The sequence below is a fragment of the Leptidea sinapis genome, chromosome 3 (assembly GCF_905404315.1).
Source record: "Leptidea sinapis chromosome 3, ilLepSina1.1, whole genome shotgun sequence".
Lineage (NCBI taxonomy): Eukaryota > Metazoa > Arthropoda > Insecta > Lepidoptera > Pieridae > Leptidea > Leptidea sinapis.
In genome coordinates this window covers 7,350,055-7,366,470 of record NC_066267.1, presented here as the reverse complement: position 1 = coordinate 7,366,470, position 16,416 = coordinate 7,350,055, and the positions used below count along the sequence as shown (strand labels likewise).

At 35.3% G+C, this 16,416-nt stretch overlaps 1 protein-coding gene across 1 annotated transcript in view; it reads left to right on the top strand.

The window, feature by feature from the left end:
* LOC126979417 (beta-3 adrenergic receptor-like) overlaps window positions 1–8,390 on the top strand; it is a 167,191-nt gene extending 158,801 nt beyond the window's left edge. The window contains exons 3-4 of the mRNA XM_050828712.1: window positions 3,560–3,778; window positions 6,347–8,390. Coding sequence (XP_050684669.1) covers window positions 3,560–3,778; window positions 6,347–7,447 — 1,320 coding nt within the window. The 3' untranslated portion in view covers window positions 7,448–8,390. The remainder of the gene's footprint in view (window positions 1–3,559; window positions 3,779–6,346) is intronic.
* The last annotated feature ends 8,026 nt before the right edge of the window (window positions 8,391–16,416 follow it).

Below are 16,416 nucleotides of genomic sequence, written 5' to 3'. Positions count from 1 at the left end.
AATTTAATTTTAACATATTTATTTTTATGGAAATTGCTAAATTCATTTAAATAAGTTATATTAATGTATGCTGATTGGACCAATTTGAGAGGGAGATTTTATTTTGTGATCATTATCTTAAGCTTGATATGTTTATTTGGTTTTTTATAACTGCCTAAGCTTTCGTCTAATTTTACACAAAAAAAAACAAAACTAAATCTGACGATAAAATAATTTTATCTGATTTTTGTATTTGATATTTATTAAAACGAGATCACCCCACTCTTACTATAACTATTACTTCCCAAAGAGGATGTAAATACTACGTAATAAGGCGCGACTGTTTAAGTAAAAACTTAGATGTAGTTTAGTATGAAACGTGCAGTGTTTTGATATAAATTTGAAATAGTAATTACAATTTTTTAAGGCGACGAAGTATAATCCGGCTGATTTTAAAGCGAACATTGGCATAAAACGTAGTATATTTCGGCTATCTCCGTTTGTTTACAAGACTAAAGCCGTCATCTGTCAATCTATCAATGACTGCTCGTTTCATACAATCGCTTTTTTCTTAGACAGATTGGCTAGTCTGTTACTACTATCCAGTTTATGTAAGTGTAGCTTCTGCAAAGACTTACAAACTTAGAAAGCCCGAAGCTGAAATGTCAATTCCGCGCATTATGGCCTACGGCTTGGCACAGAGGTTCATTTCCTCTCAGGGTTTCTCTTGCAGTCTAGCGATGTTCCGTTACTTTCCCGGATTTAAATGGAATGGACTTACGAATAGTTTACTGGTTGTTCACAATATTTAATAATGCCATAATAATAAATAAACTTAATTATTGTTTTGGTCGAATATTATACTGCTAAAAGTTCGGTTTAAATTGAACCGTTATCTTTGAGCTAAAGCAAAATATATGTAATGTAAATAATGTAAAAAATATATATTTTTTGTTAGGGTAATAGAGTCTTGATCAAATATAATGATTATCCAGAAAATACAGGTGTACCACGTAACGATAACCTGGCATCACCTGTATAAACAATAACAATCATTTTAAGGAAAAATTAAAGATAAAATTTTCAAGGTCGTTTTTGCGCTTTATATAGATAAAATATCCTTAACTAAGTTAACTAACGGCCGTTCCCAATATTCAGTCTATTTCTTACTTGAGAAAAAAATTGTAACTATCGTTGACTTTTCTGTCCCAATAAACTTACCGACGGTATCTAATCTTCTTATCCGTACACGATAAGAATGACTTATCGGGTATATTGGGACAGCTTCAGATTATTGACAGTAGAAGGCTGTAATTTATCTCTATCTGTAGATAGTATTATTACCTATTTTGAATTGGTAATCTTGCCGTAATGGCGATTTGTCTTCTGATGTGTTGCATACACCGGAATAATTTCGCACGAGTTTCTTTATTTTTTAGTATAATAGTTCCAGAATTTAGGTATGTGGTTAAATACAATAGTGCTTCATTGCGCTATCGTACTCAAAAATGACAATTTATATTACATAAAAAATTTTACACTTCAGAAGTATTACAATTATTTTACATTTAAAATTTTATCTATTATAATCTTTATAATTTCAACGACTGTCTTACGAATTATCGATCAGATCATGTGTCCTGACGCGAGCTTAACATTTTATATCCATCCCAAGAAAAGTCCTGAACGCCGTTAAAGAAGTTTTCACTTCAACAACCTCAGTAATGGCTGGCTTCATGATGGTCGCTCTGCGACCGTTTCCAATAACCTATCTAGGTATCCTTAGTTTATCTTACGGATACATTGGTGTGACCGTTTAATGACAAGATCTTATCTATTCATAGTTATGTCCAATATAGTTATATATCCAATGCTATCTGTCAATAGGTTATTGAAATGTAAGTAAGCGTAAAAGGATAAATTTGTCTACTTCTAGTAAGTTAAACTAAGGATAGATAGGTTATTGAAAACGGCCGCTAGTCGATATGTTTCATGACAGATAAAAGTGATTTTTGCTTTATAAATCCTATTTTCCTACGTTCTTAAATGATTCTTTTTACCTTCGCAACAAATGTATTTTGTATATTTTTGATTTTAAATCAGCATGTTTTACCGTGTTATATTATAACTATTAATAGTTAGATACAATACACATTAATCTGTTAGAAATGTTGCTTAAAATCTTACAAAAATAACTTTATGAGCAAGAAAAAACACACTAAGTCATACATTGCGATATTAATGGAAAACTTTAATACTAAATATAATAAATAAAAATTAATAGTTATATTATTCATTTTATTTTAGTCAAAGATCAACGAATCTTTGACATAATGTTCAATTATACCTTTGAAAATATTGTTCAAAATTAGAACATATTTTGATAGACGACGGAAGACGTCCACTGCTCTACAAAGGCCTCCTCCAAAGATTTCCACGACGATCGGTCCTGCGCTGCCCTCATCCAACGTATTCCGGCGATCTTGACCAGATCGTCGCTTCATCTTGTGGGGGCCTACCAACACTGCGTCTTCCGGAACGTGGTCGAAATTCGAGGACTTTACTGATCAAATGGCATCTGTCCGTCGAACTATGTGCCCTGCCCATACCACTTCAGTTTCGTGGTCATAGTTTCAGGGTCAAAGATAATAGTTGTGAATAATAAGACGGGCATCCACCGTTACCAGAAAACTTTTTCGAAAAACTGTGTATGAAACTGCATTAAGGACGTCGGAAATGTTATGAAATAATAGGGTTGTGTAAAAGGTTCTACAAAGCTAAGTATTTCACAATTTGCGCTCGCTTTATGAGACCTCATTCCGCTTATATTTCGCCCCCGCTGTGTTTGCTAATTAAAGTCCCGCATTCCTCGGGTTACTCTACAAAAGCTTCAACAAAGTGCTGCACATAACTTGAAGATAATAGGCATGTCTTTTCACATATACAAAGAAGAAGGGCGTATAAAATTATGGATAAAAATTCGAGTAATATTCTGAAAGCGTTCACTTGAATTACTTATAATTATCGATATTTAACTAATTTTGCGTGTGGTGTCATACCAGAGCACCACACCATCTCCTCCCGTGGGTGTCGTAAGAGGCGTCTAAAGGATACAAAGAACGGAAGATTTGCAGCAGCATCTGTCCAAGAAAGCATCATCATCTACTGCGATCGTCAACCAGCCTGCTAAGCATGACAAAGCCCCCCGAGAAATTGACAAATCACAGACACTGTAAGGTGTTGAATTTTCAAAAATCCTTTCTTAGTGCATACCTACGTCATTAAAGGAATATTTGTGCAAAATTTAGTGGTTCTAGACCCAGCGGTTTCAACTGTACGTTGATCGATCAATCAGTCAGTTTCTAACTGTAACAGTAACTTACTTTGTATATCCCCATCAATGACTTGTGAATGACAATTGATGGTAGGTGGGACATGCACTTGAGACACAGCTGGGTGCACGATCTTCAAACGCATTTACCTTACATCTTTACAGGGAATAAGTAACATAGGTGTACATATAACGATGAGATATTTTGTTAGTTTTTCTGTAAGCTAAGTATTTCTATTATCTTTACAGCCAGCAACAGCGTCGTCAGTGTTGCTCGTCCACCTGGGAGCGGTCGGAGCACTAGCAAGTGGTGCAGCACTATGCAGCGGAGGCGGAGCTTGTTCCTGCGGTGTTCTACTGCTGGCCTTACATCCACTCCAGCTGTGGACGGTGTGTGGACTCCACGCCGATCGAGCAGCTGCCATCGCCGCACCATTGCACTACGCTGCTATTGTCTCCGCGAAAAAGGTAACAAAAAACGATACATAAATGATAATCTCAATGTTGACAACGAACATAAATTTGTAACTCGAGTTAATAAATCTTTTGGTGGAGCAGATAATGTTAAAAACAAATGTATTAGCAAATTCAAAGAATTGTTTGAAGACGTTTATGTTGTAAAGGTTGATGACATACAGTCCGTCTTAATGATACCCCAGATTAAGAATGGAGCGGCCGCCGTCAGGCTAAACGAAAAGATAAAAAGAACTGAAAAGAATAAGATAAAAAGAAGTCGGCTGAGTGTCCTGCGGCCGATTTTCTCAGGTCTGAGGCATAAATTTTCGTATTTTGACGTTCAATAAGTGATAACATATATCTATTATTTTGAATAAAAATATTTGCATTCGAATTTGGTAACTAAGGCACCAGCAGCAGAGTCTTTGTACAGTATCTGCTTTATATTTTTACATGGCTGATTTAACCATTTTTTGTCTCTTCTGAAAATACTGGGCTTATGAGACTGAACATCCAATGTCAGACAATGACGATCACAAATTGAAGATCTATAACTAACTTTTTTAATGATGAATTCACTTAATATATTTATGTATTAACATAAATATATATATAATATATATAATATTTACAAATGTCTTTATTTGATAATGGTTACCAAACATAAAATAAATAATTTCCAAATTAATATTCGCTCTCTGATTCGGGGTCTGAAGAGCTTGATGTTGACGAATCGGAATAGTAAATTTTATTTTCCGCAGCCAACTTGTCTCCAGAAAAAGTTTGATACTTCGATTTTTCTCTTTTTACGATTTCTAGTAACTGAGCTTTTATCATATTTTCTTCATAATTTATATTTTTGGATATGAGCTAGTCAATAATTTTCCCTTTCCTTCGGGCAGTTGTGGGGTTCGATTCTAACCTTCGGGAGTGGTAAGGGACATTATAGCAAATACCGAATTGGTTTTTACCGTTGGCAGTACATATTGTCATCATTATGCGTTAAAGGACATCCTTTAACCACTTTTCATAATGAGCGAATTTCCAGTGTTTTATTTTTTTTAGATTCGAACATTAATAATAATGCTCAATCTACAAAACCGTCCTCGCTGTCTATATGAGATATTATAAGACGACTTCCTTTTCCAGTTCGAGCTTTTAAACCTGTGGTAAGGCACTCTAAGATTGCTTATTTAGGAGTTTTAATTTGAATATCCAACCACATTTTCGATGTTGCGTGACCGGTAGCATATTAAAAATTTATATATTTTAGGACAATTCTCATCGTGTGCATTGAAAAATCAGTTGGATCAAGATTGAAGTTAACAGATTGAACAATCTTAAATAATAATAAATATTTTATTCACCCATATCAAATAACTTATGAGTAAGAGTAGTTAACATACATACATACAACCAAATTTATTTTCTGCTCGTCTCGTGCCGTATAACCGTCACTTAGGCCAATTTTTGTATACATGCTGTTATGATAAATAATGCCTATAAGGCATTCATCATCATAACCTTTACAGACACAGAAATAGAAGTGCGTTTCAACGGTGAAAATGTCCTGTTTGGTTGATTAACCTGGCTAAGCATCCATGTTTCGTTATGTTAGTGACAACAACGAAATAAAAATAAATTGATAAACAAAATAAAGAAAACTTAACAACAAACAAAATCTTTACAACTACAACGGACGAGACAAGACGTACATTCAATCACAACAAACGTCAGAAACCGAATGAACAAAACAATATGACGACCAGTCATACCTGTCACTACGACCGACATTATTTGAATTATCAAGATATTTTATAAAATTTTTCGTATTTGCTTTCATTTTGTATGGTTAGTAGCTTTTGACTATGACTTCGTTCGCATAGAGGCCTTGTCCGCAAAAGAAGAAACAACTCTTAAATTTTTCGGGATAATAGGTATTCTATATCCGTTTTCTGTACACTTGACATAATGTGTGTAAAGTTTCATGATGAACGGTTAAGAAGGCTTAGGTCAGTAAGGAGTATATTATAATTGATCCTGATGATATTATGTGTAATAATATGAGGTTGATATTCTCGGAATCCCAAGAAATGAACAATTGCAAAAGTAGAATGTAATTTTGACCTTTACGTCCCCATATACACTAATTAACATGCACTATCCTGAATATATTGTGCATATATATGATTTCAAATCAGACTTTCACTTCATAACAATCGTACTCCAATATTACCGAAATCAGCCTAGGCCCTAGACCATAGGTTTTCAACGTGGGCGATAACGCCCCCTTGTGGGCGTTTGAGACTTTCGGTGGGGCAGTAGAAGACCCAGAGAAAATTAGGTGGCATTGAGATGGCGCAGATGGGGCGTGGGTAGATAAAAAATATAGTCTAAAAAGGCAAAAAAATACACGAAAATACTCTAGTAAAAAACATATTCTCAAAGTGGGCGGTGAGCAAAATAAGGTTGAGAAACTATGCCCTAGACGAACAAATTCGTAACAATTGTGCTAAATGAAGTCATTTTGATACATATCTGTAGATGATACTGTTTTATTTCAACTTTTTCTGTCTCCAGGCTATCATATGTGTGGCGAGTGGATGGGTCACCACCGTAGCACTCCTGGCACCACTTGCTGCCGCCCATCCTCCGTTGGGACTCCTCTCTGGACTGGGGAGTTGTGCTCCAGACTGCAGCGCAGGCCCATCAGCTCTAGCCTTCTGTATCGTCTACACAGTCGCCACTCTCCTTCTCCCAACAACTTTGGTGCTCGTGTGCAGTTTAAAAATTCTGCGTATCGCCAGATATCATAGACACAGAATAGCGGCGGCTATTTACGAAGTGACAATATCCGCACAAGTGACCGTCACCCACCAACGCAATCCATTTTCTCCACCTCTCCCACCGCGGCGAAGAGCATTATCTGCAGTTCTACAACCTTTGGGATCTCTAGCAATATTATACTTTCCATATTACTGCGTTCTAATTTGGCCAGCCTTTGCGATTCCTCCAAGACTCTTGGCTGCATTGTCATTAACTTTACTGTCGGCAGCCCCACCCGTCAACGGTATCCTTTATGGGATAAGAAGTCGAGCCTTGAAAGACTCCCTTCGGAATTATAGACGGAAGCGAATGACAAAAAGCGAGGTGACACAAGAAATTCAGGCAAGGACTCCCAGTGCTTGTGGTTCCCGAAGACCATCCTTATCAGCTGGCTCCGGGTGTATACGACCATTGACCACGCGCAGACTCTCTGACGCAGCAGCAATGGGTTCAAGAGGTTCTGAACGACCTGCGCCTAGAGCGGCTTCGTGTAACGTGTTGCAGGATTCCCAAGAAGAAGACCTAACGAGGTCTCGTGGATCTGCTATACCGTTGATACGTGCTCCTCCGCATGTGGTGCTTGGTAGAGCGTTTGGTTTAGAAGAAGGTGTAAGTAGGGAGCGACGTCGTCGTCAGTCGCCGAGGATTACAGTCACTAGAGCTATGTCAGACGAGAGTGAATCACCAACTCGTCGTCCACTCTGCCGACAGCATTCACGATCGAGTGGCGCCCTTCTTGGCACAATAGCATATGTACCACCATTATCTGAAAAGTTGGAGAATTCAAACGAGGAACCGTTACTTATTCAATGGCCACAACGCCACAACAATTTTAACAAACATGGCGTTCTTTAAATACTATTTATAACTTCTTGTATATGCCTATGTAGACAATAACTTGAACATGTGCTTTAAGGACCTTGCCTGAGCAATTAGAACTTAACAGATTATTTTAGTGCTGCATTTAGCCCGACATTCGATGGACGTACGAAACGTAGAAAATATGTAATGTCAAAATTGAACCTTAAAAGCAATGACGTGCTATTCAAGAACATATCATTCCCAGTCTCACAGTGGATCGGCAAAAGTGCGCTTAAAGACAATGTAAGCGCACTTTTTCCTTGTCAATTGTGTCAACTGTCACTGTCCAAATCAAACTTGAAATGAATAAATGTTTCACATTGCTGCTTATTGACTGGAATATTTTTAAAAACTGGAGTTAGAGCGGAAATGTATAATAGCCGAAGCTGATTATGGTGTAGTTTGTGGCATGTTCCATATTTCTGCTTTGTTTTTATATGACGTGATTTATCTATATGTATAGAATGTCATTGCTTAAAATAATAGCTAATTTTCTCATGTTGTATGTTAGTTTGTTAGTGTCCCTCGTAACAAGCCGCAATATTACGTATATTAGAGCACAGATGTTCGGTAAAGTCGCTTTGAATACATTATTTCCATGTTTATTAAATGCAGCTTAACCTCACCGAGCGATAAAAATATAAGTGTATTCCACAACATTTATTACATAACCTGCTTTAGACATTATTTATTTAATTCTTATTGAATGCAAATAATTATTAAATCAAACTGAATAAAAGAAAAAACAGAATTATAGAAAAATTGTTGAAAGTTTGAGACAATATTATGTTTTGATTACCTACTATCGACAAAATTGAATCGTGACCCACCTTAATGTCATATTCATACAGTCGTAATATACAAGTAGGTCGAAATTCGCTTGAATATACATTTCTTTAGTAACTGTTATTATTTTATTAGACACTAACAGTCCACCTATGATACCAATCTTTTTCGTGCAAATATAAACCTTTTTACAAGAATAATGAGTAATGAAAAATTTTTGTCGATACTACATTAAACAATTTGTTATGTTTTTAAGGTGATACCCTCACTTCTGGGCTTAATTACAAAAATAAAACTAAAAACAAAATTTTATGAATGATGCGGGACTCGAACCCGCCACCTCTCGCATTCCGTGCGAGCTCTCTTTCTAACTGTTCGAGTAACATTTATAAAATCTTGTATGCTTTGTTCAATTCTCAGGTTGTGGTCGCGAGAGGTCTCGGGTTCGAGTCCCGCATCGTTCATAAAATTTTGTTTTCAGTTTTATTTGTGTGATAGTACATTATTGAAGTATTATATTAAACATGTATTTTATTGTTTTTTTTTTCGTGTTAATGGGTGGTAATGTGATACGTATTACGCGACTTATGGGTAATGTTAAGCGCTTTGTATCTTCTCCCCTGACCAAACTGTGACCAAATAAGTTTCCTATTTCTATACTGTAATAATTGTAGGTAATATTTCTGTCTTACAGGGTTCCTCCATATCGTTAGCTTTATTAAAGTATTACTGAGCGTACTCTAATGTTCCTTAGGAGTTAGCATTGATAAAAACATTGTGAAAATAATCGAAATTTATTTTTTGTTAATACTCTTTAGATTAAGGATTGGTCTCCGCTGCGCTCCAACTATACAGGGTGTCCCAAAGTTATGGGACATGAAGGGAAAGTACCTTATATATCGAAGATAGGCTATTTTACTGAAAGATGACTTTATGTTATTTTTAAAAGTTAGTACTTCTGCATTCAAAGATTTTCTAAAAATTACTTGCCTCGTCTGGGAATCGAACCGACTGAAATGTAAAAAAAAAACCCCTACTTTTTTAACGCCAATCGATAGAATGGCCAAAAACTAATAACTCTTCTTAAGTAACAGTATATACCTCAGGCGTAGTTGCAAGTGCGGCAACTAATACTACGCCCAAGTGGCGTACTCGAGTCAGCGTCGAACAATATGTGACGTTGACGTGCCACATGTTCTGTTAAATTTTGCTAATAAAGGATTAAACTGCCGGTTTGCGTAGTAAGACTTTGTAAAAATAATACTTCAAGAAATAAGAAAGACACCGGGATCACATATCATCAGTAAGTATTTTGTATTTTATTAATTTCAATGTAAAATAGAACGAAGCGTATGTTACAAAATTTGAAAGATACCATTGAGTGTCACAAGCGCACACAAGCGTCTATGATTGCCGTAGTAAATAAGCTAAGGTAGTGCGGTATCTAGTTGGAGCGCAGCGGAGGCCAATCCTTAATCTAAGTAATACTCCTTCAGATTAATAATGTAATAATATAATATTATATTACAAACAGTCTGTCAATGTTGATATATTTATAATAAATACGATAAAATAAAATAGAGGCCTGAGAATAATGTTAACATAAGCTAGAGGAATTATTTATTTTGCATTAATTTTACTTTTTAGGTTCTGTGCTTAGATCATTTATACGTCTAGATTGACTATGACAGCTGTGAAAACGTCGAAAAAAAAAACATTGCGTCTGTACAAAGTACACATGTCAGAAGTGAAATCTGCTTGGTGCATGAACCTCTAAACTGCATATGAATTCCTGGTACATGTTGCTAGGATGACACATGATTTCAACCGCTATGAAAGACATTCCTACCACCACTAATATATATAATAATATGTTCTCCTGGTGTCTATGTAGTAATACGTCGTGCGCTTGGAGTCAGAATATATTAAGGTATACTCGCGCCATACTTAAAACAATCTCTTCTCTAACTATGATCGCCTGGTACCAAAACATTGTATTATGCTTCCTATCTAATGAGATAGGATAATGTCTCCCATGTTAAATATTATGAATTGATGTGACTGCTCTTTTTACTGTCGCTTTTTCGTTTCATCGACTTTCAAATCACAACGATGATAAATAAGTTTTCACTTCAATAGTATGCATATTTCTGTCTCATTCTTTGCCGGCTTCATCCTACACATTTTTGTATCTGTGTCTCTTACCTGTCGTTTTTTACGTTGCACCCGGTTTGAAATCACAACGATTCTAAAGAAGTTTCACTTCAAAATTGACTTTAGAACTAACCTCTACTTAGAGCTATTCACGCACACTAACACAAAGTGTCATACAAATCGCGAGTGTAAGACGTAGCTTGTCACGCACACTAAACTAATATTCCTGGGCTGTTTTTATCGGTTGTCTAACAGCAAGAGACTCTATCTAGACGTATAAATCATCTAAGATTCTGTTCTTCTGTAACTGTTACCTACTTGTTAGACGTCATTGTTTAAGCTCTATTTTTCCAGCAATATTATAAATATTTTGTTTTCTTAATAACATGATGGACTGTAAATAATATTTTGCTAACTCATCTTATATAAATAAATAATTTATTACTTGAACGTGTTCGGTCGTGACAATTATAAAAATGATTTAAAATTAAGGAATTTAAAACTTGAATACTACGAACCACTGACAGACTTTATTTAAATACCACTGGACAGGCTGTTCCATATGTTTGAAAGCAAATTTATTGTGCCTTTTGAAGCGCCACTGGCGAGCGTCCAGAGAACTAATTTTGACGTAAAAAAGAGATGGCTACGAGAGAAGCGTATAGCATTCTGAAGTATTATTGCATTTTGAATGTATTTCTGTCGTTTTCCGTGTTATTTATACTTCAGGAATGAATGGAAGGACACATTTTTTTTGTAACTAGTTTTCCTATCGATGTATGTTTAGGTGAGGTTGTTATCACTAGTATTAGTACCACAGACTCTCGCTGTATCGTGATGGCCCTATAGCGCCAAAATCGCGAATATCAAACAGGCACAAAATCACTTTGACATCCGCCAGTCCAGTGGTATATAGTAGAGGTCAGTGCTACGAACCGTGGATAGGGTTGCCAACCGTAATCTCAAATAGAGTATTGTACTCTATATCATGTAGGCGTACTCTATAATCTATAACACTAATAGAGTATGATAAAATATTCTTTTTTTGATGTCCGTACTTTTTATTAACCTCCTTTGTAATCAGATATACTCTTATTCTTCTAATAAAACAAATCTTACTGTGAAACAATATTAATATAGTATTCTACCACAATCTACTATTCATAGATTTAATATAGTTCGTTGTTAACGACTCGCGTAATGCTGTTTGTATTATTATTGTATCTCCCCTCTGCCTCAGGCAGCGGGGATGTACCAATAACCTAAATAATATGGCTGAACAAGCCGAAAACGTAAATAGCCTCGGGAGCTACATATATCTTAATTACCTTGAGGTATATGCCGCATACGAAAAGGGGTAGCTCGACACAACGGGCGGTTCCAAATTGGTGCTCCAACCGGAAAGGAGATACGGTATCTTCATGTCCGACCCGGAGTCAGACATGGAACTAGAGGTGCCGCGTGATAGCGCCCGGGCAGCCTCCGTAGACCGCGCGTCCACCTCCGCACCAGCGGAATGTGTAGATGATGACAACTTCTTAGAAGTCGTCAACCGTAAAAAGAATAAGCGAGGACACGTATCGCCTTCTTCTTCGCCGGCGTCACTGACGCCACCGGCAAAGCGGCCCGCTGCCGCTTCCTCTCCCACTCCCGCTGCCAAGCCAGTGGGCCCAAAACGTCCCCCACCCATCTTTATAAGGGACAGGGCCCGCTGGATGGCCATTAAAATAAAATCCCGAAATCGCTCTCCTACTCAGAGAGAGCGTATCAATCATTAATAAAGGTGGAGACTAGGGAGGTAGCTGATCACCGCGCCCTAACTTCTCTCCTCCAAGATATGAGTGTGGGCTCCCACACTTACAATCTCCCGGAGGAGAAGCGACTAAGAGTACTCCTCCGAAATGTGCCCAAGGAACTGGACACAGCAGACGTCCTTGAACACCTCAAGGCACAGGGCTTTCCTGTGCAAGAGGTCCATCGCATGCGTGGACACGTGTCCAAGAGGCCCGTAGTTGTTGTTATTCTTGTACCTATAATTAGTAATAGTATAATTTCGCCATTGTTTATACTTTATCGGCCTTACAAATAAACTTCTTATAAAGTTATACCTGAGAATGAAACAAGATATGAAAATATTGACTGTATCACTGACAACTCTGTCAATACTAAAGTTATCCGATTGTCAATCAACCTTGCAAATAAACGCGGGAAACTAGGAAAAATGTCTACCCTCTTAGTATAACTTTATACTTTGTTTATTTGTATGACCGTATGCGTATTACAACAAGCAAGGCAATTAATATGACCATATTCAAAACAAAATACAAAAATTATTACCACTATGATGACAAAATTTTAGCTTTTATAAAAAAAAATCAAAAAATCGTGCAGGAACCGGACTTAAAACCTATTGATATTTGCGTTTTTTATGAGAAGAAGTGGAAAGAAACTCATTATCTCTCTTTTAAATATTTATCTAGCTACAGTAGGTATTTTACATAATATAAGGATGAAATAATTTCTAAAAAAGTTCAGCTTACTCTCGAGTTAGATAAAAAACGTAGAAAAATCATAAAGCACCTCAAAAGTATTGTGACTAATCACAAGCTGTATTTAATATATATATAGTATAGTACTATGCTATGCATATAGCTACCAAATATAATGCACTGCTATACATAACAAAACTTTAGCCGTTTATGAAAAAAAAACACACAAATATCACACATTTAATCATGTCAAACAGGCATTTATTTTCTCAAAATTGATTCCTTTAGAATTCTTCTTGATGTCATTTCTAATATACTAGACACTACTATGTATAAACCTCTTTACTACTGGAAATAAGTTTATTATGTTCCGTTGAAATTAATGATGAAGAACGATTTACAATGAACGCTGATTTATTACTTATTAAACCGCCGCCGTCCAAAAATACAATGATTGGAATTCTGTCAAAGCCATTATCATGTTTAAATCAGCGAGAGTGAAGTATTTCATAAAGAGATAATATAAACTTATTAATTGAAACAAAATACCATAAAGAAAACTGTACTTTTTTTTTTTAAGGAAGAAAATAATATGCTGCGAGGTAAAGTTATTCCAAATTTAAAACCTTTTGTCTGTATCTTACCCTTGTCAGTACAGAGCAACATGACAGGGGGAAGTGCTTTTAAACTTGGAGTAAGTTTTCATTGTGTTTATTAATAAGACAGTCGATGTTTCGTACTAATTACTGCAGCAGACGAATGAAAATGAGCATTTCGGCGTTTGAAATATAAACGCGATAAAAAACCGAATAATCTCCTAGACCATTGTCAAGTAAAGCGTTTTCTTAAGCACCTTGCCTAGTAAAGCATGAACTTAACAAATGAAAATATTTCCTAAATACTTTAACCGAATTCCTAAATAATTGCCAAGGGTAGTAATTCTATAGTAAAACTTTCTTTTTGCTACACAAATTAAACTATTACTAATTATAGGTACAAGAATAACAACAACTACGATATAATTAATGTTTCACAGTTAGGTTTGTTTTATTAGAAGAAATAGAGTATATCTGATTACAAAGAAGGTTTATAAAGAGGACGGACATCAAAAAAAGAGTATTTTACTTTAACCAAATACCTAAATAATTGCCAAGGGTAGTAGTATTCTATAATCGAAATTTCTTTTTGCTACACAAATTAAATTTTCGTAACCAAAATTTATGAACGATGTGGGACGCGAACCCGCGACCTCTCGGGTTGCGTCCAAGCGCTCTTTCGAGTACGCATTGGTCATAAATTTTGGTACTTTTTGCTATTTTTTTTTACAAATAAGTTATAAAATATTCATAACTAGCTGATACCCGCGACTTCCTCCTGGTACACACATGACTGAGCACGTAGTTCTTATAAAAATCGTTGTCTCTCAATACCTTAATAACTTTACATATTAAATGAAGATAACACAATATTTTATTTAGATAAGGGCCAAGTGCTTAGTCAATAAAACATAGAAGACTTACGGCCATTTTCAATAACCTATCTATCCTTAGTTTAAGTTACTAGAGGTAGACAAATCTATGATTTTACGCTTACTTACATTTCAATAACCTATCGACATAAAGCATTGAACTATAACTATTAATATAGTCATAACTATGGATAGATATAATCTTGTCACTAAGCGGTAAGACAGCAATGTAACCGTAACTAGAGATATGTTATTGAAATCGGCCGTTAATTGAAATCTATGCAGTAGTTTGCCGTGATGGGAGAACAAATGAAAACCTCTATCATTATATTTATATAGATTATTATTGAATTTGTTAAAAAAGTTCTCATATTGTTTTTTTCATTATGTTCGCCTCATGAAAAAAAATCTTAGGCCCTGTCCACATACACAGAAAACCTGCGAATGAAACGTCGCGTTTTTTTCATTCCGGTGATCCATATTATACACGCATTGTTTGCTCGTTCGCTTTCCTTCGCAAACTTTACTTTCGGTGTTGTTTTGTATTATGCGCACAATCGGAGTCACATTTTGGTTTCACAAACGTCCAAAGATTTCTTTTAAGTCTTACACAAGATTAATTTTATGTTAAACATTCCAAGTAGTTTGTTAGAGTAAATATATTGTAGGTATATTATACGCTGGTGTTTACTGTTTAAGATTAATGTTATTATACTGTGTCAGTAGGATTAATCAAAATTTTATTAGGACTTCCGCAGCAGTTGATATCAGCTCTGCTGTAGTGGACTTAAGGTATAATTGTATATATTCTATATAGAAATTGACTCTATATAGTCAGATCTATCTAGTCAGACAGACATAAATCCTCTAGCCAATCGAAATACGTACAACTAATAAGAATTTACAAATTATTCAAATCAATAAGATATTAAATAACAAACACTTAAACCTTTAGGTTTCATTCACACGGGCGTATTAGGGTCCAATCGTATTCAAACCATCAACCAATTTAACTACAGACATTCAATATTTTCTCAAAATTAGTTTAGTGGAAATTATTGTCAAACATATGAATTAAGAATTATATAAAATAAATAGTATTTCGTATAATTAACCTCGACTTGATGTAGCTTTCACCTAATTATTATGTCGTCAGTTCATAAGTACATAGTTTTTTTGCTGTTTTAATCAAGCTATACATCTTGCATCATATTGACATAAAGGGAAACGTCAGATGTATCAAATATATTGTGTATGTGTGTTTACCCCTCTCCCCTTTTTTAAGTTGTTGTGCGGTTGTTCTGTGATTCCATGACATATCTATTGGAATTATTTATATTTATTTCATATCTAATTTATAAAAAAAATGCTTGAATAGTATTTTTATAAATTAAATGCCTTAATATCTCTTTATATAAATTTTTTATTGTAATTTAGCCTCTAAGTATAATATGTTACGGCATAGACATTGCAAAAGATAGAGACAGACTGGTTCCAGGTGAGCGTTTAGTAGGTGTCGTTTAAATATCCCGTGTGAATAAGGCCTTAAGATAACATGAAGTTCATATATGTTAGTGCATCGTAGCACAATAGATGTGTGCATTAGTATAAGTTTCGTTACGAAATATAAAACGAGTCTAAGACGAATCTATATTTCTAACAATTTGTTATTCTAGTCAGAACTGTTGTAATAAATCTATGTTAATTTATAATACATGTCTAAGAAACAATAAAAATCTGAAAATTATAAAAAACCTTTTCATTGAACGAAAATCCTTGAATTATTGTTGCATCTCTGCGTAGTCAACTTTGGTAAGAATATGTAAAGCAGTTTTAGATGTCCAATCTTAGAACAAAATTACTGCAGATCTGGACAGTCCGAGTAATTTGAATTGGCTGTAAAGAGATATTGCTGGTAATCTAGTCATTTGAAATGCGTTTAGGTAGAATTTCCAAAGACCAAAAATACACAATAAGGTAACTTTAGGGTCATTGGAATAAAGAGGATATATTGCCCATCTATTTATAAATTCATAACTTGCTCTTGGATCTTGGAAATATTAGTA